Source organism: Fundulus heteroclitus, chromosome 6 (assembly GCF_011125445.2).
Source record: "Fundulus heteroclitus isolate FHET01 chromosome 6, MU-UCD_Fhet_4.1, whole genome shotgun sequence".
NCBI classification, from domain to species: Eukaryota; Metazoa; Chordata; class Actinopteri; order Cyprinodontiformes; family Fundulidae; genus Fundulus; species Fundulus heteroclitus.
The window spans coordinates 117,925-139,134 of NC_046366.1; the positions used below are offsets into that span (position 1 = coordinate 117,925).

The 21,210-nt window shown below is 40.5% G+C and overlaps 2 protein-coding genes across 3 annotated transcripts in view; one reads left to right on the forward strand and one right to left on the reverse strand.

The window, feature by feature from the left end:
• The window catches only part of tyw3 (tRNA-yW synthesizing protein 3 homolog (S. cerevisiae)), a 51,992-nt gene that overhangs the window by 11,655 nt on the left and 19,127 nt on the right, over nt 1-21,210 (forward strand). The window lies entirely within an intron of this gene.
• Nucleotides 7,032-21,210, reverse strand: part of LOC118563371 — a 274,277-nt gene continuing 260,098 nt past the window's right edge. Inside the window, exon 7 of the mRNA XM_036137799.1 lies at nt 7,032-7,476. Coding sequence (XP_035993692.1) covers nt 7,438-7,476 — 39 coding nt within the window. The 3' untranslated portion in view covers nt 7,032-7,437. The remainder of the gene's footprint in view (nt 7,477-21,210) is intronic.

Consider the following 21,210-nt stretch of genomic DNA (forward strand, 5'->3'; position numbering starts at 1 on the left):
CTGTATTTAAATAATTTTGATTCAGAGGGGAAAAAATTAAATAACTAGGTGACTCCTATTTGAATTGTGCTTATTGCCAAAGGAGTGGAGACTTATAGTGAATCCTTATAGTCTTATTGACTATTTAATTGTTAACATAACGGATCTGGGTACTCATTTCGGAGATAGACTTACCACTCGGTAAAACTAGGTGGTTACCTAGGGCCCCAAGTTCCTGGGGACCACATAAAACTCCTTTTTATAAAAATGTGTTTAATATAGATATTATTTTAGCACGTTATGTTTTTGAGTAAATTACTTTATCTAAAATCCCTTAAAAATTGGTTATTGTAATATGTGTCTTGGGACCCACCCTTGAGTGTCCACTACATTAATTCAGTCCATCTTACTGTGCAAATCAGCAGGACCCAGAAGACAGCACAACATATGAAAAACAGAGCGGACTAGCGTTATGTCCGAACCCTCTCTGGGAGCTTCCACCTGGTTTGCATCATGATGAGAAAATAATCTTGTCCTTAACTCCACATTATACAATAACAGTTATAAAGTTTGATCAATGTAGCTTAAATTAAATTTAGGTGAACTAATTAAAAGGTCCTTCAGATCAAAAACAATGTTTCAAATTCCTGCAGCCGGTTCAATTCTACATGTAGACAAAGTGTTGCAAAATACACTACCGTTCAAAAGTTTGGGGTCAAATTGAAATGTCCTTATTTTTGAAGGAAAAGCACTGTACTTTTCAATGATGACTTTAAACTAGTCTTAACTTTAAAGAAATACACTCTATACATAGCTAATTTGGTAAATGACTATTCTAGCTGCAAATGTCTGGTTTTTGGTGCAATATCTACATAGGTGTATAGAGGTCCATTTCCAGCAACTATCACTCCAGTGTTCTAATGGTACAATGTGTTTGCTCATTGGCCCAGAGCCAAAAGAGCACTTTCATCTAAAACTCGACAGTCTATTGTTGTTCTTAGAGGCTTTTCCATGTGAGAAATTGCTAAGAAATTGAAGATTTTCTACAACAGTGTGTACTACTCCCTTCAGAGGACAGCACAAACAGGCTCTAACCAGAGTAGAAAAAGAAGTGGGAGGCCACGTTGCACAACTGAGCAAGAAGATAAGTACATTAGAGTCTCTAGTTTGAGAAACAGACGCCCCACAGGTCCCCAACTGGCATCTTCATTAAATATTACCCGCAAAACACCAGTGTCAACATCTACAGTGAAGAGGTGGCTGCGGGATTCTGGGCTTCAGGGCAGAGTTGCAAAGAAAAAGCCATATCTGAGACTGGCCAATAAAAGAAAAAGATTAAGATGGGCAAAAGAACACAGACATTGGACAGAGGAGGACTGGAAAAAAGTGTTGTGGACGGATGAATCCAAGTTTGAGGTATTTGGATCACAAAGAAGAACGCTTGTGAGACGCAGAACAAATGAAAAGATGCTGGAAGAATGCCTCACGCCATCTGTTAAGCATGGTGGAGGTAATGTGATGGTCTTGGGTTGCTTTGGTGCTGGTAAGGTGGGAGATTTGTACAGGGTAAAAGGGATTCTGAATAAGGATGGCTATCACTCCATTTGGCAGTGCCATGCCATACCCAGTGGACAGCGCTTGATTGGAGCCAATTTCATCCTACATCAGGACAATGACCCTAAACACACCTCCAAATTGTGCAAGAACTATTTAGAGCAGAAGCAGGCAGCTGGTATTCTATCGGTAATGGAGTGGCCAGCGCAGTCACCAGATCAGAACCCCATTGAGCTGTTGTGGGAGCAGCTTGACCATATGGTACGCAAGAAGTGCCCATCCAACCAATCCAACTTGTGGGAGCTGCTTCTGGAAGCGTGGGGTGTAATTTCTCCAGATTACCTCAACAAATTAACAGCTAGAATGCCAAAGGTCTGCAATGCTGTAATTGCCTTTGACGAACGCAAAGTTTGATGTAAAAAAAAATCTTATTTCAAATACAAATCATTATTTCTAACCTTGTCAATGTCTTGACTCTATTTTCTATTCATTTCACAATGTGTGGTGGTGAATAAGTGTGACTTTTCATGAAAAACACAAAATTGTTTGGGTGACCCCAAACCTTTGAACGGTAGTGTATAACTGATGCTTATCATATATAGTACTAGTGGGTGTAAAAGTCAGTTTTTTATATTTAACATGCAGCTCTGAGTTTTTTAAATGTGCACTGTTTATAAGAAAAAATATCACAAGCAATCACAAATGTACCATTAATTAGTTAACTGTTTTATTTTTCTGTATATGTAATATAAAGTAAAAACAAAGTATTAACGCTGATGGATGACGAGCTGTCAATCAAAAGCTTACTGACTACTTCCTGTGTGATTGTGTCTGCAAGGCTCAATCAGGAGGAGGCTTACAGAAGAGGTTTGTCTCCGCCCAACCTGTCAAAACCTGCCATTTTCCTTTGCGCGAAGAGAAAATTAGTCCAAGCGCAGAGACGCTTTAGAGCCACTGAGCTATATTATACACTGGAGTGCTAATCGCCCGCTGTTAGAACGAGTCGCTTTGAAGCCACCGGCCGCCATATTGGTACTCCCTATTTTCCCCCAGTAACTAGGGAATGTGTGCGCTACAGCATCAAATAACTATGATTTTCTCATGTTCAGGGGGGGCTATAAACTTTAAAAATGTCAAATGCCATATACTTTTATGTTCTAAAACTATCAAGTAATGAGAAAGTCATGTACTGAAATATTTTGCATTTTATTTATTTAAATATATATATAACATTTTTAAATATATAAATAACAATATACAAAAACATATATGTACATATGTATACATATATATACATATACACATACTTATATATACATATATATATTTAATATGAATAACATGTAAAATATTTCACCACCTAATTTCCTAGTAGTTGATGGTGTTAGTACATCCACTGACTGTAGAATTACCTGTGAAACGTTTTCACACAGCCAGAAAAACTGCTTGTTGTTGCAACCAAATTCTATGGGATTCTGTGAGAGTAGGGAGTAGCAAGATGGCGGACAGTGACTTCAGTTTTTCGGCAAAATCAGCACTCCAGTGTATTGTATAGCTCAGTGTTTAGAGCGGCTGCTGGGTAGAAAATCATGCGCGGGGTAAGATCCAGAGCGCGCGTGGAGAGCGATTTTCTCCTCTCGAAGCGGCAGTTTCTCGCACGGCGGTAGACAAACCATGCGCAGAAGTAGTTTAACATACCTGCGAATGTTTATTTTGCTCGCGGGAATTATGACATAAACGTGATTCCATAAACATGCCTCAATTTCCTCCAAAAAAAGGCACGTAACAAAAAAAAAATTATTTCTGAATGTAATGCCTCTCAGAAACCGCTGTCACACCATAAATTAAGACATCCAGGACACACAAAACCATTTTTTATAAAGGAGGAAACTTCTGCTCTTTTCTTTTATTAAGCACAATATTATAGTTAATAGTTAGAAAAGGGTGAAAATACGGTTGATTTGCCATCAGATGTTTTAGGAAAAACGGTTCAACAACATAAAGAAAGCGCAAGATTTTCTTTTTGTTTTTCCGACTTTTAATAAGAAAATTTTTACAGTTGACTATAAAGGCACAATCTGAATAGTCAGATTCACTCAGGAAATATCCATGATTATCATTAATCAGTATGTTTATCAATGTAAGAATATAACGTAATCTGTCTGGCTAAGTTTCATCAAGTCTCCCTGTGCTCAGGCCTTTTTCCCCTTGAAGCAAGAAGGTGTTTTTACGCTGCGCTATTACGCATAATCAAGCAGCAGATTTTTTTCCCCTCCTCTGTTCTGCTCTTACTCTTCACTGTTACAGCTCCAAAATTTTGTCGTATAGAAAATGGTACTTTTATTTACGTATTGTAACCCCATAGTCTGAACATAGACTCACCCCTTTATGCTTTGCACCTCAATGATCCCTAAATGGTGGTAGAATTTATTTTTTTTGGTCCCAGCATAACCGATTGCACACCCCCGTCACCCAAAAACAGAAGAAAATATATCAGTCAATCTTCTTTTACTCAGTACCCCCTAAGGGGGGTGCCTCTGTTTTGGCACACATCATAGCAATATCCAATGCCGTTTTCACATGCTGACGGTTTCTGAACAACTGTGATGTTTTCAATAGCACCTTGCATTTGGCTTTTAGGTGCATGCATTTCCTTGTATGCTGCCAGTTTACTGAGAGCTAGAACATGAGGCTTGCTGTTTTCATGTTTGGAACAAGCTTAGTTAAAATTTTAGTCTTCCTCATTTTATTTTATTGATGATGGTTTTAAGTGACACTCCTTAAAAAATAAAACGTATACATGTGAATTTCTTTTCTTTTTCTTTTAAGAAAACGATTTGATTGGGTGGGCCCTAGCAGGGCAGTCAAACTTTTTTACAGTAGCAGGCCACACACTATCAGGTAGGAGGGTGCACTTATGCCGGTGCCCAAGCCCCGGAGGGGAGAATTTTGAAAAATAGTCTCCCTGATGTATTTTGGAAGATTTCAAGACAGGTGATTATTTAAACAATAGAGTCAGAGTGCATGTTTCAAATTGGATAAAAGGCAAAACAAGAAGTGAATGATCAATTCTTCAAAAACAACCTTTGTTTTTTTTTTTAATTATTTTTAAAACATTATTTTTTCACATGATGTTATCATCATGTTTTAACAAGGTATGGTAATGGCCATTTGCATAAAATTAGTTTAATTTGAATTACTAGCACCACATAAAACAGATCAGATTAGGTGAGGTTTAATCATCTTATTAATATTATTCACAGTTTGTTCGTGAAGAAATGTTACGATCGTTTTTAGAAAAAAAGTCAAATTTTTATGATAAAAATACAGGGTTGGAATTTGTAATTGAATTTACATGTTGAATTTATTTCAGTCATATTGCTCTTTCGAAATCTGTTATCTCAGTTTAATTTCACTTGCACTCATCACACACACGATATATCGTTGGCGAGGGTTCTAGAGACGAACACAAAATGCATCCCCTGAAAAACTTTGATAATTTGCTGCTGTAATATTATATTATATGTAATATTATAGATTTTTCAGAATTAAAAGCTAACAGATGTGCATAATCAAAAAATATCAGAAATACAATTATAGAGCATTCAGTATTGTAAGAAAGCCCACACTGTTTCTGGATAAATACATTGTTGTATGAGTTAAGTTCTATTCCGTTTTATGCCTCTTTCCTTGTAAGTTTGAAATGTCCCATGCTCCTGAATGCACCATAGCTTTCTGACGCTTCCGAATGCATCGCACTGGTCTATGAACGCTGTGCTGTGTAGATGCACATTTGATCTTCTGCTTAAGACAAAGCTTTGCAGTTTCAAAACTCACGTCGGCTCTCACGGTTTATTGTTGTGTGTGAATGACAAGAGACCACAACAAATAAATCAGCCGTACCTTGGATAAAAACTTTGGATTTAATGTTGTTCATAATACCCGTAATTTTGTAAACAAATCTGCCTAATAACAGTTTTTTTTCCCACAAGAGGTTTAATAAAACGTTTTGATATCATTGATTTAAGAACAACTAACTGCGTTTGTCACATTTTAATCCGTTTTCTTCGTCGATATTCAGTTGTACAGAGCGAGGCGCGCTCCCGCGACAGGGGATGCATATCTCGTCAGGCATGCACTTTTCGGCATAACACCGGTCTGTGTTTTGATAGGAAAAGTAGCATCTCGGTAGGAACAAGGAACCCAGTCACTCGTTAATGTTGCTCTCATTGAAGACCAGGGAAATGTAGGCGGCGGCAAGAGCTGCTATAGACGGCGATTTGCCGCCGTTGACCGGCTACTTTTGACTGCCCTGCCCTCGTATAAAAAGCCATACTCTGCATCACTCCATAAGGAATTTATTTGGTTTATGTCCTGATGCATGTTAATAATCCAGGTACAAAACAAAAATAAAATGTGGGTAGGTCCTCTGGATGGCTTCTGCTTAGTTGAAACATTTTGTCTCTTCCTCAAGACTGAAGAAGTCACCAGTGTTGTGCACCTGCATGGAAGAAGAGGAAAAACATCTGTAGTTGCAGCGGCAGATGCTTTGAGGTGTATTGTCCTTTGAGATGAGAAAGTTAAGAATATTGAAGTAAGCTCATGACGGTGGATAGTGCACCAGAATCGTATCAACCTCTTTCTCCATGGCCTCTGCGAACTCTTCCCACGGCCAAGTTTCTGCCTCAGCGACCAGCTGAGCCACCTGCTGCTTTGACTACCGGTACATATCAGCTGCTTCTGGAGTCCCACAGGCCAATAAAGCCTGATAGGACTCCTCCTTCAACTTGACAACTTCCCTCACCGCTGGTGTCCACCAGCATGTTCAAGGCTTTCCACCGCGACATGTACCACCAACCAGGGGCGGATTTAGGAAATCTGGGGTCCTAGGCAAAGAAAGGGATGGGGCCCTCTGAATTGTGAAGACAATACATAAAACAGACCCATTATACACATAGAGAAATTTTATTAGAATAGACTAGGGGTGGGTATTGCCAAAGAAGTCACGATTCGATTCGAATCACGATTCGCATGCCACGATCCAATTCTATCACAATGCATCACCATACTTAAATTATTGCGATGCATCGCAATATTTTCACTGAACACTGTTAGAAAAAAATACAGCCGTTACCAGTGGCTGACTGGCTGTGTATGATCTGGATAGTGTCTTCAATTTATACATAATGGAAAGAAACTGAATTGATACATAGCTGTATTTACTGAAACGACTTTTGGAGGTATTGCCATGAAAACAAATATTACTGTTACTGGACACAAATAGTACTATTACTGGAGTGGACACACTGACAAAAAGTGCTTAGGATTTATAAAACTTAAAATAACAAAATAAGCATAATCAGTGCCGTTTACAAGGCCTCAGTGGTCCTTTAAACCAATTAAGTTGTATTCCACTTGTTTTTGGCTGATGTTTGCCAACCATTCATGCAATTTTATTCATTAATTTTTTTTAATTAATAATCGATACCCGGCGTCAAGAATCGATGCAGTAGATCGCGAAAATTAGAATCGCGATGCATCGCCAGGACGATTATTTTGCACACCCCTACATACATTATTTTTCTAGCTTTTGTCCCTCTATTCTTGTTGTTTTCCTCTTTGTTTTATTTTATCCCTTTTTCTAGAAGACAAGCCATGATCTGCTTATCTGTTCTCCAATTTTCATTTGAATGAAATAGCTAGAGGTAAAGCTGCGCCCGTCTCCATTTCTTGGAAAGATCCTGTCCTTCACCTGGAGCGGTCCTCTCAGTACTATTGAGCAGTGTGCACGATCAGACAGCTGATTGGCCAGACCTGGGTCATTTTCAGGAAGTCCACTTTGCTGACTGCTTATCAGCAGAGTGGATGATGCTGGACTCTCAATCTGGTGGAACATCATCATTATCAAAGCCTGGCTGGATAATTGTGGAACTCTGTCTCATTCTGAAAACAAACACAGACAACACAGTATAAGCCTTTTACCCATCGGTTAAATGTATACTTGGAATAAAATTCAACTCTATTGTCATTGCACTGTCACAAGTACAAAGCAACGAAATGTGTTCTGTGCTTTTAACCCATCCCCTAGGGGAGCAGTGGGCTGCCACTGTGCGGCGCCCGGGAAGCGTTCTGGGGTTAAGGCTCTTGCTCAAGGACCCAGAGTGCCGGCACTAGGGATGAAACGGGGTACTTGCATCCTTCTCTGATTGCAAGCGCGCTGCTCTAACCACTCGGCCACGACTCCACCCTTGACTCAATTGCTAAAGTAAAAATTTGAGGATTTCATGCAACTTCAGTTTTGTCTACGTCAGGGGTTTTCAAATTCATTGAATGTGAGCCTCCCCTTGGAATAGGTAAAGATAACCACGCCCCCCCCAAAAAACCACAAACCTACCCCACACAGGTCCCTGCAGCAAATGCATCTTTCTTTTGTGTTCCTGGAATCCTGTGTTTCACAAACATCTGATAGCCCAATACATGTTTTTTATTGTATTTATTTCAACAAAGTACATCCATAAAAAAGGCCTGTTCATAATACTGCAAAAAAAAAAAAAAAAAGCCTGGCCACCAGATGCTCGCCAGCGTGCCCCATTTCCAGGCCTGGCTCCAGAGTGGGGCCCCGGTCACGGCGTCCAGGCAAGGGAACACTACGTCCATTTATCTCGTTCGTCATAAGGGGTCTTTGGGCTGCTCTTTGTTTGGTCCCTCACCTAGGACCTGTCTGCCTTGGGTGACCCTACTAGGGGCAGTTCCTGACAGCATAGTTCTTAGGGTCATCGAGACACTCAAACCCCTCCACCAGGATAAGGTGGCAGCCCAGGGAAGGGCACCCTGTGTACTCTGCACAAACTCAAATTCTAAAAAATTTTCAATCATTGCTATATTATTATATTTAACCTGGTAAAATCCCATTGATTTTAAGATTTGTCATGTGAATATAGCCAATGCATTAAATAGTCAATTAGTAAATTAAGAAATTAAGTGAATTTGAATCTTTTTTTTTTTTTACGAGACAGCAGCGCCAGTTAATTTAGTAGCAATACTGCTGCAATAGCTCCTGATGGCATGGAAATGGTGAAAGAAGCCAGGAAGGAAGCTTCCGGTACCTTGTTAGAACCTACAGATGTGTTTTCTCTAAGGTTACGGTGGTGGTGACGTGGCCTGAGATAGTACGAAATTCCAGGTCAGAATTATTGTCCCAATCCGCCCCTGGGCCAACCTAATCAGAACAAGCCCGCAAACCAGAGTGGGTTCATGGCGTCTCCCAGCAGCCCCCACTTACCATTACTATGTATCATTAACCCTTAAAAGAAATCTGTGAGAGACTGTAAAGAATGGAAATGATAATGTCATGGTCCAGTTTTGGCCTGGCTGTTCCCCTGTTTTTTGCTCTCCGCCTCTCTGCCTGTTCGGACGCTTTTTTTCTCTGCTCCCTGCTTGCTTGCATTTTCCTGCCTTCTACTTTTTATCTCTTTTTTTATCTCTTAACCAAAACCACAGAAAGTTGGATTTAGTTATTAGGCCCGAGCAGCGAAGCGCTGCGAAGGCCTATTGTATCTGTAGTGTTAATTATTATTAGGCCCGAGCAGCGAAGCGCTGCGAAGGCCTATTGTTTCTGTTGTTTCTTCTTCTTCTTATTATTATTATTATTTTTATTCTGCCCCCCTAAAGAGGGGCCTTTTTGGGGGCTTTATCATACTCAAAAACTCACCAAACTTGGCGGATGCATGAAGACTGTTTAAAAAATTTTGTATTTTAAGGTCGTCACAAAAATCAAAAGAAAAATGCCTCAACGGCGCCACCTAGCAATTTTCAAAGGACCCTTTGCTATTCACTTACTTCATCGTAGAGTAATGAAATTTTGTACAGTTGTAGATCTCAGCAAGACGCTCAGAATTTACAATTAATGTCATAGTGCAAGTATCACAGGAAGTAAGCCATTTTAGATTGAAATCTGAATTTTGACACCATGTTGACATGTAAAGCATTTGGATTTGATCAAACTTGTCCAGCAGGTGGCAGCAAGAGACCACAAATAGACCCCAAAGGAATTTCTCTTGGTAAGTAAGTGATCTTAACTCTTTGGTTTCCTTATATATTTAAGTTGAACAGATATACAAATCCTGCTCGAAAACTGACAAACTTACTCTTGTTCAATACATTTCAGTTTTTATTTATATAGCGCCAAATCATGAAACATGTCATCAGGGGTGGACTGGGACAAAAAATCGGCCCTGGCATTTTGGATTAGACTGGCCCACCACATTTTTTTTGTGTACTGAATGTGTATACCAACTGTGCAATACCAACTGTGCAATACCTTGAGGTCAGGTTAATGGAAATTAATGAGAGCGGACACTTAAAATACTTCCAAAATCTTAATTTATTAACACTGTAAAATGTAAACTCCACCACAGCACAGCAACAGTTCTTAGGTCAGAGAGAGAAAGAGAGGTGTCACGGTCAATCACACATATTATCACGTTACATCATCATAAGAAGTTATTGTAAGTTGCTCATCAGATCTATTCAGTCTTCCATATACTGTAGGGTAACATTGGACTAATGTGCACTCACTGTGTAAAAAAGGATGCCAATGACAAAATGAACCAGAGAAAGGCCTCACTTATCATGGAAAGAAAGAAAATATATAATAACATAATATAAATTTTGATTTACTCAGTCATTTGTAATAAGTATTTTATTTATCTAATTTCCTAATTTTTGATCATATTTTCTTTAAAATCGCAGACTTTTCGCTATTTTTCATGTAAATCCTTGGTGGCGCTTCATAGCGAAGCCGATGAGGCCGCAGCGAGCTTGGCCTCCCCTGGGATTGTGCAATCCCATGTTAACTGCGCTGACTTCCATTCTGTGAATGCATCTTCCTGTCTCTAGATCATAAATTCAATTGTTCAAACAGTTATGAACTGATTTTCCACAATTTAATATATGTGGATTACGAATTGTGTTTTGGTCATCAAACTGTGTGCAGATAACATGTTTTCGTGGTGCTAGCCGATCATAAACAGCAAAGAACTGGTTGTAGGTGAGGTCGGCAGTTCCTTGGCCGCTAGGCAGGGGGCGCTCAAGGGGCACCGCTCGTGATCCCCAAATAGTAGAGTCAAAACAAGTTATTGATGTTTTATTAGCGAGTTTTGCTAAACAAGTAAAGCACTAAAAAGACTCTAAACATACAGCTGGAACAAGACTGATCAGGGAAGGCTTTCCTCCCTGGCAGTGAGCTCCATTGAGACTGAGAGACTTTTAAAACTGAAGAAGACAAAGAGAACTTTTACCGGAAAATGATGATATTTTTGTTCAGAAAGAGCGCCGCAGGGACTTAAATTATAAGTAGAGGTAAGACAGCGATACTTATTCATGTTTTGTTTTTGTGATAAAATGTGCGTAATGTGGGTTATAGTTTTAGAATGTGTTACAAATGCAGAAATCCATCATAACTCATAAACTGTTACAGTCAAATGACAAATAATTTATTTTTATTTTTTCATCAAATAATCAATATTTTTCCATGTCTCTTGGTGAATTAATTTGGCTCAGTCAGTCTCCTTCAGCACTTTGCAACGAGTCTACTCTGTAGAGTGTATATATTTGTAAATCTGACTCTGATGACGTCAGTGCCTCACCAGCTACCCTACCGCACGTCACTGACTACAACCACCACCACCACCATATTTTACATCAGACAACGGAGCAGATGAAGGGCCTGCTGTTGGGAACATGTCAGTCAATTTGACACATTTCGCAGTGCCGTTTGAAGAACTCGTTTCTTTTTTTCGTGCAGTTTCTCTGCGCCTCCCTTGCGTTTCTTATCCATTACTACTGTGAACACCGCTGCACAAAGTTCCACATGGAGCGTGAAGGTGTTTTTCTACTTTATGATTGGCCTAGCCCTTTAGACTGTCAGGGATGATAACCAATGGGCTGCAGTAGCCCGTGGTAAGGGCCGGATGATCGGAACAGACTCTTGCACTGCTGATTTTATTTTTCTTTATGCATTATGCAAATATAACAAGACTGATATATAAAATAATAATAATAATAATACATATTATTAATATACATGTCGGGTCTGCCAGCCCAAACAGCACGTCGGCCCACCGGGAAAATGCCCGGTACGCCCGATTACCAGTCCATGCCTGCATGTCATCTAAAGGCAGTTTACAATGTCAAAATCAATCAGATTATACATATTAAGTCAGATTATCCAGATTGGTAAAAGAAATTCCTATATAAGGGAACCAGTTGATTGCATCAAAGTCGTAACATGCAACATTCACTCCTGAAGAAGCGTAGAGCCACAGGGAGAGTTGTTTGCATTGTACATGGCTTTGCAGCAATCCCTCATACTGATCAAGCATGAAGTGACAGCAGAAGGTAAAACTCCCCATTAACAGGAAGGAAAAACCTCCAGCAGAACCGGGCTCAGTATGAACGGTAATCTGCCTTGACCGACTGGGGGTTACAAAAGAGAGAGAAGAGACACAACAAGACAGACAAAAAAGCACAGAAGCACACATTGATCCAGTAATCTGTTTTACATTAGATGGTAATAACAGGTGATCTGTCTTCCCTGGATGATGTCACAGCTAACAGAACGCCAGACCAGGTGTACCTACTATGAAGAAAAAATAGAAAAAACAAAAAGTTAAAAGCTGAAATAACAACAGTCATGCAAAATTGAAAAACAATAGACCCTGATGTCCTCCAGCAGCCTAAGCCTATAGCAGCATAACTATAGAGGTGGCTCAGGGTAACACGAACCACTCTAACTATAAGCTTTGTCAAAAAGGAAAGTCCCAAGAGCCAGCTTCTAGTGGAGGAGTTCAAGTATCTTGGGGTCTTGTTCACAAATGAGGGGAAGATGGAGCGGGAGATCGACAGGCGGATTGGTGCGACGTCTGCTGTGAAGCTGGCGCTGTACCGGTCCGTTGTGGTGAAGAGAGAGCTGAGCCAAAAGGCCAAGCTCTCGATTTACCAGTCGATCTACGTTCCTACGCTCATCTATGGTCACGAACGTTGGGTCGTGACCGAAAGAACGAGATCCTGGATACAAGCGGCCAAAATGAGTTTTCTCCATAGTGTGTCTGGGCTCTCCCTTAGAGATAGGGTGAGGAGCTCAGTCATCCGGGGAGGACTCAGAGTAGAGCCGCTGCTCCTTCACATTGAGAGGAGCCAGTTGAGGTGGCTCGGGCATCTGGTTAGGATGCCTCCTGGACACATCCCTGGTGAGGTGTTCTGGGCACGTCCCACCGGGAGGAGGCCCAGGGGAAGACCCAGGACACGCTGGAGAGACTCTGCTGGCCTGGGAACGCTCTGGGATTCCCCCGGAGGAAGTGGCCCAAGTGGCTGGGGAGAGGAGGGTCTGGGCCTCCTTCTTGAAGCTGCTACACCCGCGACCTGACCCCGGATAAGTGGAAGACGATGGATGGATGGAAAAGGAAAGTTTTAGGATTAGTCTTAAAAGTAGACAGGGTGTCTGCGTCACGGACCAAAACTGGGAGTTGGTTCCACTGGAGAGGAGCATGATGGCTAAAGGATCTGCTGACCATTCTGGTTTTACAGACTTTAAGAACCACCAGCAGACCTGCTTTCTGAGAGTGAAGTGGTCTGTTAGAAATTACTAAAGTTTGTACACAACATACACATGTGGAATATTGCTAACGTGTTACTTTAGCAATATTCCAATTGCTAAAGTGTTACTTTTACATTATTACTTTTGGGTGTGTATCCACCCATTTAACTGCCAAACTTTCATAAAAGCTGTCTTAATGCAAGAAACAAAACCCTTAAACACATGAAATAATTAACTTTAAATAACTAAAAAGGTTTTGTTAACTTTTCACATGAAGCTGGATTAACAGCTAGTAAGATACCTTTGATTAAATTTGTATACTAGTGTTTAAACCAGGGGTGTCAAACGTACGGCCTGCGGGCCGGATCTGGCCCACCGAACGATTTAGTCCGGCCCGGTGGCCAAATGCATTATCATTATTCAACGGCTGTATCTCCTCGCTGCATCGAGCAATCTGCACCAGATTTTTTGTGAGTCGTGGGGGAGCGCTGCCGAACACGTTCGTGTGAATCGCCCAGTGGACGGGCGGGCAAAATGCGTGACAGCATCTACGGTGGCGGGCGGCCGGCGGTGCGCAAATCCCAGCGGTGGCCAATAGGCCAGAGCGGCGCTTTGCTGCGAGGGCCGATCATTACCGCTTGCGGTTTTAATTTTATTTATTTTCTTTTACTTATTTTTTTATTTTGATTTTGAAAAGATGCCTACCTTCACCACAATGGACTTTGACAAGCTTTTACAGAAGATAGGTGTTATGGAACTGAAAATCTGTCGACTAGAAGGAAATTATGATATAAACACAGCGCATGGAAATTAAACAACCCTGCCTGTGATTCCGAACGGTGACCACCAGCCCAGCGACTCAGCGAGCAAACAGTTCCCTAAGGAAAATGAGAATCCCTGGAGCACTCTGGGTGCAAGACCAAAGGATCAACGAACCCCACACCTAGACAAAGAAAACTGGCCGAGACTGCAGAGAGATGTCCCAAGACAAGTGAAACAACAGGGGGCTGTTCTCGCATAAAATTATAGGAGTAAACCTGCTGGAAATGCTGGAATTCCGTTACAAAACAGATTCGTTCCGCTCCAAAATGTGACCCAGGAGGACAACAATCAAAGGTATGTCAACGATTTTCGTTCTAAGACATCAGAAAAAAGATATTCCCACAGGGCTGAGGACCCTGATATTATGCAATGGATCTGTAAGTGGGATTAAACATTTCTGTAACAAGAAAAACACAGAGGTGTTGATTTATAACGACAGGAACTGTGGCTTGGTGTCTGATGTTTCAGACATCCTTTCAAGGGTCTTGAAAGAGAACGCCCGACCTTGGAAAAACTCATAATACAAGCTGAAGCCCTGGGCGACGTCACCCGGATAAGAAAATCAGAAGTATTGAAAGAGGATTACATTCTTCTGTTGAACTTAGTTGATGGCCTTAATGTCAAGGTGTTTCTCAGCGGCCCTCGTGCGCCCGTTAATTGTGGAGATGAGATTTTTTCCAGAATTCTGATGCTAAACAAATGGCTGGAAAAACATGCAAACAAACAACTGTAACCTTCATAGACAACTTTAACATCTTTTGGGAGAGGAGACATCTGTTCAGCGACAATGGTTTCAATTTAAATAGGTCAGGTGCAAAACGGCTGATTTCAAACATTTTCTATTCCGTGAACCATGCGCCATCAGTTCTGTTCCAAAACAAAGCACAACCAGTGCCAAAACAAATTAATAAGCCCAGTACAGCCCGAACAAGCCAAGATAAAGATGGCCAGAAAGATGACACAGAAAGAGGCTACGTCAGAACTACAGGAGAATTCATCCTAGATCTCAGCAGGACAAAGGGAGGACCAAGAATCTCCATCGTCACGAACACAGGTCCAGACTGCACCCGCCTCCCCTTCTTCTCGACAAAGCCCAGAAGTTCCTTTTCTGGAATTTTCTCACAACATAAACAAAGTATTTAAGATTGGCCTACAGATGACATCCTCTCCACATAGCTGTTCTGCTGTGACTAAACCAGCATTTCCAAAGGCCACAGAACCTCAGATCCTCCTCTTCTACGTATCACGGAACATTCTGGTACTGAGGAACTCCAAATTACTTCGCTGTGATACAGATTGGGCCCTGGCCGCACGTTTATCAGACATGACAGTTTCCGGCATCAGCCTGGGCCTTTTGCCAGAGATTATGGAATATCTGTGATGATACGTGGCAGAAATAAGAAAAACAAAAGGATAACAAACAGGAACAAATACTTAAGAGTCATAAACTGTCAGATGCAACCTGCCACAGAGACATCATCAACCACTAAGTCATATAAACTGGGTTTATTAAACATTAGATCTCTGTCAGGAAAATCCCTTTTAATTAATGACTTCATTATTGACAATAATCTTGATGTAATGTTTTTAACAGAAACATGGTTACATGAATCTAATGAAGTTATTCTGCTTGAGTCGACACCTCCAAACTACAATTTTCTTTGTGAGAACAGACAGCAAAGGAAAGGAGGAGGAGTAGCAACATTGTTTAAGGATTCACTAAAGTGTAAAAAGGTGTTTTTGGGAAAATTCGACTCTTTTGAACATTTGGCTCTCCAGGTAAAGAGCCCGGTACAAACTATGTTTCTGAATGTTTACAGGCCTCTTAAGTCCACATCAAACTTTTTTAAGGATTTTAGTGACTTCCTGTCTGTGATATGTGTTGATTATGACTGTTTAATTATTGTGGGAGACTTCAACTTTCACGTTGACATCCCTGAAGACAGAAGTGCAAAAGAACTGTGTGACACACTTAGAAACTTTGGCTTAACTCAACATGTTAAACAGCCAACAAACAAACAGGGACACATTTTAGACTTAATCATCACTAAAGGTCTAAAGATTTCTAACGTCAATGTAACTGATGTTGCCCTATCTCATCACTTTTCTGTTACCTTTGAAAGCATAATTACTAGTGACTCATTTAGCCAAAGGGACATCATAAGAAAACGCACCTTTAAGGACAATGCCACGGAAACTTTTATCCAAGCTTACTCTGCTTCTTCAACCTTGGGCTGCAACTCAGTAGATGAGCTAGTAGACAACTCTCATTGTAAAGTCTCAGACATCATTGACTTCATTGCTCCAGTTAAAGAGAAATTTCTTTAAAAAATCTCCTTGCAGAAATGCTCCAGCAGTTAGAGGTGAAAAAAGGGAGTGTCGAAAAGCTAAACGCAGGTGGAGAAAGACTAAACTCCAGGTTCACTATGACATCTATAAAGAGAGACTTTACAGATATAACTTACAATTGAAAAATGCAAGAGAATCTTTCTTCTCTGAGATCATTAAGAAAAACATTAATAATGCTCGTGTCCTATTTGCCACTATCGACAGGTTAACAAATCCTCCTGTGTCCGTGGCTTCCGAACTCCACTCCACCAGGGCCTGCAATGAATTTGCTAACTTCTTTACTGAGAAAATCCTAAAAATTAGAGGATCTCTTTGTACTACCATATCAACACCAGAACCAATGCTGTATTCAGCTGGAACTATTTCTGACAAAATGTCCCAATTCAGATAATAAGTCGTTATAAATAAAAACGTAAATAAAACAAAAACATACAAAGAATTTCTGTCTTATTGTACATGCAAGAATATCTTGAATATTTTTAAGGATAAAATAATCTACTGAATCACTGGAAAACATCTGGATCACAGATCAGGCTGATCTAATAAACAAGGCAAAGCTTCTCTCTGCCTGGACATGTATGAGGGGGAGTAGCAGAAGTGGAGAGGTGAGGCAAGACGAGACTGTATAATCTGCTTCAAAGGGAAAACTTTACCTTATGGAGTTAAACTTTAGGGCTTTTCGAGTAAGTTTTTGCCTCAGCCATGGCGAGATAAGAACTTTAAAGTGGAAACCGCAGACTTGATTCAGTGGAGTATTCTTTGGGTTACACCGGGGTCACACTGAATACGCTGCAGACGCGGTTCCGGTGCCGTAAGGAGCCCAAATCATGAAAAAAAAACTCAGTGTGTACACTCGCATTAGCCACGTGTGGTGTCAGTTCTAGTTACCAAGGCTGTGTGGCGCTGAAAAAAGAAGGTGTGACAGGATGCTGCAGCAGCTCAAGCTCCTGAATTTTACAAGCCAGACAGGAAACCTTAGGCGCTAGACAGGAGAAAGTGAAAGAGGATATTTTTATTATTTTTCTCACTTTGCTGATTTCTACTGTTCTCTGGTCTACTGTTCTCCAGTTTTGCATTGCATTACATTGAAATGACTGTTGTCATTTCAGCTTTTAACTTTTTGCTCTCTCTCTTTTTTCTTCATAGTAGGTACACCTGGTCTGACGTTCTGGTAACTGTGACATCATCCAAGGAAGACAGATCACCTGCTATTACCATCTAATGTAGAACAGATTACTGGATCAATGTGTGCTTCTGTGCTTTTTTGTCTGTCTTGTTGTGTCTCTGCTCTGTCTTCTGTAACCCCCAGTCGGTCGAGGCAGATGACCGTTCTTAATGAGCCCGGTTCTGCTGGAGGTTTTTCCTTCCCGCTAATGGGTGTTTTTTCTTTCCACTGTCGCTTCATGCTTGCTCAGTATGAGGGATTGCTGCAAAGCCATGGACATTGCAGACGACTCTCCCTGTAGCTCTACGCTTCTCCAGGAGTGAATGCTGCTTGTCGGGACTTTGAAGCAATCAACTGGTTCCCTTATATAGGACATTTTTGACCAATCTGTATAATATGATTGAGTTTGACTTTGTAAAGTGCCTCGAGATGACATGTTTCATGAATTGACGCTGTATAAATAAAATTGAATTGAATTGATATTAAAGTGCACGTATATTGAATTTTGCTCTAGAAAACGAAAACCATAGTTGTTTTTTAATAATTTATGAGGTACAGCAACAGAAAAGACCACATGAACTTCTGTTCTCAAGAGTGCCCTTTCCACAGCCAGAGCTGCAGCTAGCCACTGTTACCCTAGGACAGGGCCATGCAGAGACCATTGGAGGGGCAGGTGCACAAAGTTAAAAGAGGGCACATGGGGCACGGATTTAAACATACCTTGCTATACAACCGGCTGAAATGTACCAACCCATACTATAAAGAATGTGACATGGAATCCTGTATTTTCTTTTGAAGATATCGAAATCTGCCCCACCCTTACCCCACCCTTATTCTTTTTTTTTTTCAAAGATACTCTGTCTGCATCATAAAACAGCAAAATTATACATTCAAGGGACTGCAAATAAATTTATTGTATTTACTTTGCACTGGAAGTAGAAGTGTCACTGACACTGACAGCATTTCAAATATTAAAATCAAACTTCAACAAATGTACAATGTGCATGCTCCTATTTTTTGATGCTTGATTTGAGCATTAGGATGCGTTTTGCCTGTCTAAAAAGAAAAGGTAGCATTATTTGCTATCTTTTTATACAAATTTTATAAGCACGACACACACTAGATGCTGTTTGTTTATCTTTAAAGCATCAAAGGATCTGATGAATGTCGAATTGGGACTTTTTCCCACTTTGAAAAAGTTTGCATTTGAACTTACCAGCAACAGAGACAGAAGGTAAATACACGCCTATTAAACCAAATATATTCAAAATATGTCTGTTTAGATTTATCCTGTGCTTTCTTTTGAAGATATAAAAATGTGCAGAGATAAACCCCACCCTTATTCTTTTTTTCAATGAAAGATACTCTGTCTGCATCATAAAACACAGCAAAATTATACATTCAAGGGACTGCAAATAAATTTATTGTATTTACTTTGCACTGGAAGTAGAAGTGTCACTGATACTGACAGCATTTCAAATTTTAAATTCAAACTTCAACAAATGTACTACTGGCTTGTAGGTGCTCTGTTTAGCCCATTTCATGTAATTTATCTTAGCATTCCAAACACATTTCTTACATCATATATCTGAAGTGTAGATAACAGCTTCTCCTTACCTACATCCTCTCCTAATTATTTCCCTAACAGTGAGTTGTCGATGTTTAAATGTGCAGTAAGTCTTAATATATAGGGAGCATGGAGGACCCAATACTGTACTTTGAGTAAGTTTGGTGACACCAAAACTGATCTGTTACATGACTGGTTGTCCATTTCATCATTGAAATGAGAACATATTAATATACTAGTGGCATATACTAGTAAAACTATTAAACAACAGCAGATTAAACTTTAAGATAAGTAAAGGCCTATATTAAATAAATTTTGCGACCACATCAACAGATTAAATAATTTTTACTTTTTTGGTGTACCAAATTACCCACGTAATGATGAAATATGTTGTTGACTAAATCCCTGGTGATGAGAATGTCTAGCTCTGCCTCTGGTTTGTCCCAATTTACTAATGGACAGTGTGGAAACCTTTGTACAATAAAACCAATGTAAATGGTGTTCCTCAGTTTTATTTGTCTTTTATTCTAATTTTAGAAGTAGTAATTGTGAAATAAATAGCACTATTATGTGGAATCCTAATTAATCTAAACAAAATAGAGCAGTTGTTTAGGCGGCATCTAGTGTTCTTATACTGTATATTATGTAAAAGAAATAACATCTGCTATTTATGCCTGAACTGCCTCAAAGGGTCAACAATCAATGAAAGCAACAATAACGAAATATTGGTAAAAGGGAAACCCTCACCTTTTCTTTTTCAGATGGCTGTGGCTAAGAATCTGAATTTTTAATAACCTGCAGTCTTTGTTTTTCCATCTTTCCAGCATTCTTCAGAACTCCTGCCTGGCACAGAATATTTAGTTTTATAAAAGAGATTAGGTTTTTGTTGATAAATGCATTATACTTCAGAATTAAATGCTATTTTGAGATGCTAACGTTGGTTACTTACATTTCTCAAATTCCACAAATCCAAACACTCTCCTGCTTCTTTACAGAATTGCACTCAGCAGCTTTCACCTATTTTAGTGCAGATAATATTTAGTTTCTTAACAGGGACTAGTTTTGTTGTCTAGCATTAATTGTGATAACGGCAGTATCCCAGTATGAATGGAAATTTAAATCTTGCGCTCCAAGTAAACAGGCACGCACACACGCACTAGAAATCAGAAAGAGGGAAGGCGGAATTTAAGGCAGTACAACTGATGAGAGTGGAGTTTAAAAAAAAAAGCACAGAGCACTGTCGCGTGTGCTGCCGATTTAAAGGGGCAGGTAGTCAGACAGCGGCAGCAGCAGTTGCGAGAGGAGAAGAAGGGAAGAGTGAGGAACGTTATGTGGATCATGTAACCGGCCACGGTAACCGTGGCACGGTAGATCTAAATTATTATTATTTTGGACATGCACACACACACACTAACGCACATTCACACACATAAAAAAAACACACTGACAAAAGGGCACTTTGGGCATCAAGGGGCAAAGGGGCAGGTGCTCAAGCCCCCCCCCCCCTCCCTTCTGCACGTCCCTGCCCTAGGAGCAGTGTGAGCGGGGGTCCATGGCAACCCCGCACTAGATCAGGACCGTAACCTGCACCATAGTCAGTGTGAGTCCCTGGTAAGATCGGCCCGCTGCGGCAAATCAAAGCTTCAAATTGCTGGGCTCCTCGCCACAGCGACAACCTTCTCTCTGAGGGAGAGAGAAGGCTGCCTCAGTGGCAGCTCTGCCGTTCCGCACACGCAGTTATTCCAATGGGGCCACAAACTTTTTTTAACCACACAGCGCTAACCCTTGCCTTTTTGGACTTCCTTTCTGTTCTCGCATTGTCTCACTTCAAATGTCTTCTTGAATAAAGAAGTTTTTTTTGCCTCTCAGCTGATCCTCTACACCATCGCAGCCACCTTACATACAGAAGGCCTCACATGCCTGTAGACTTGCTTTCTTTTGTCTCTACTTGTTGCACCACAAGGGACTGAAGCACTTGCATCATCATGGACTAGGGAACACCCTCAGACATTTTGCAGAGGAAAGTCTACAAAATAGACAGAGAGATGACCCCTGCCTCTTGTCCACAGAATTGTTATCTCTCCGTCTTATGAATACAGCATTCCCCATCAGGCAAGCGGATAGTTGTTGCTTCTTTTAAATGTCCATATTTGGGATTCATAACAGGGCGAAAAATAT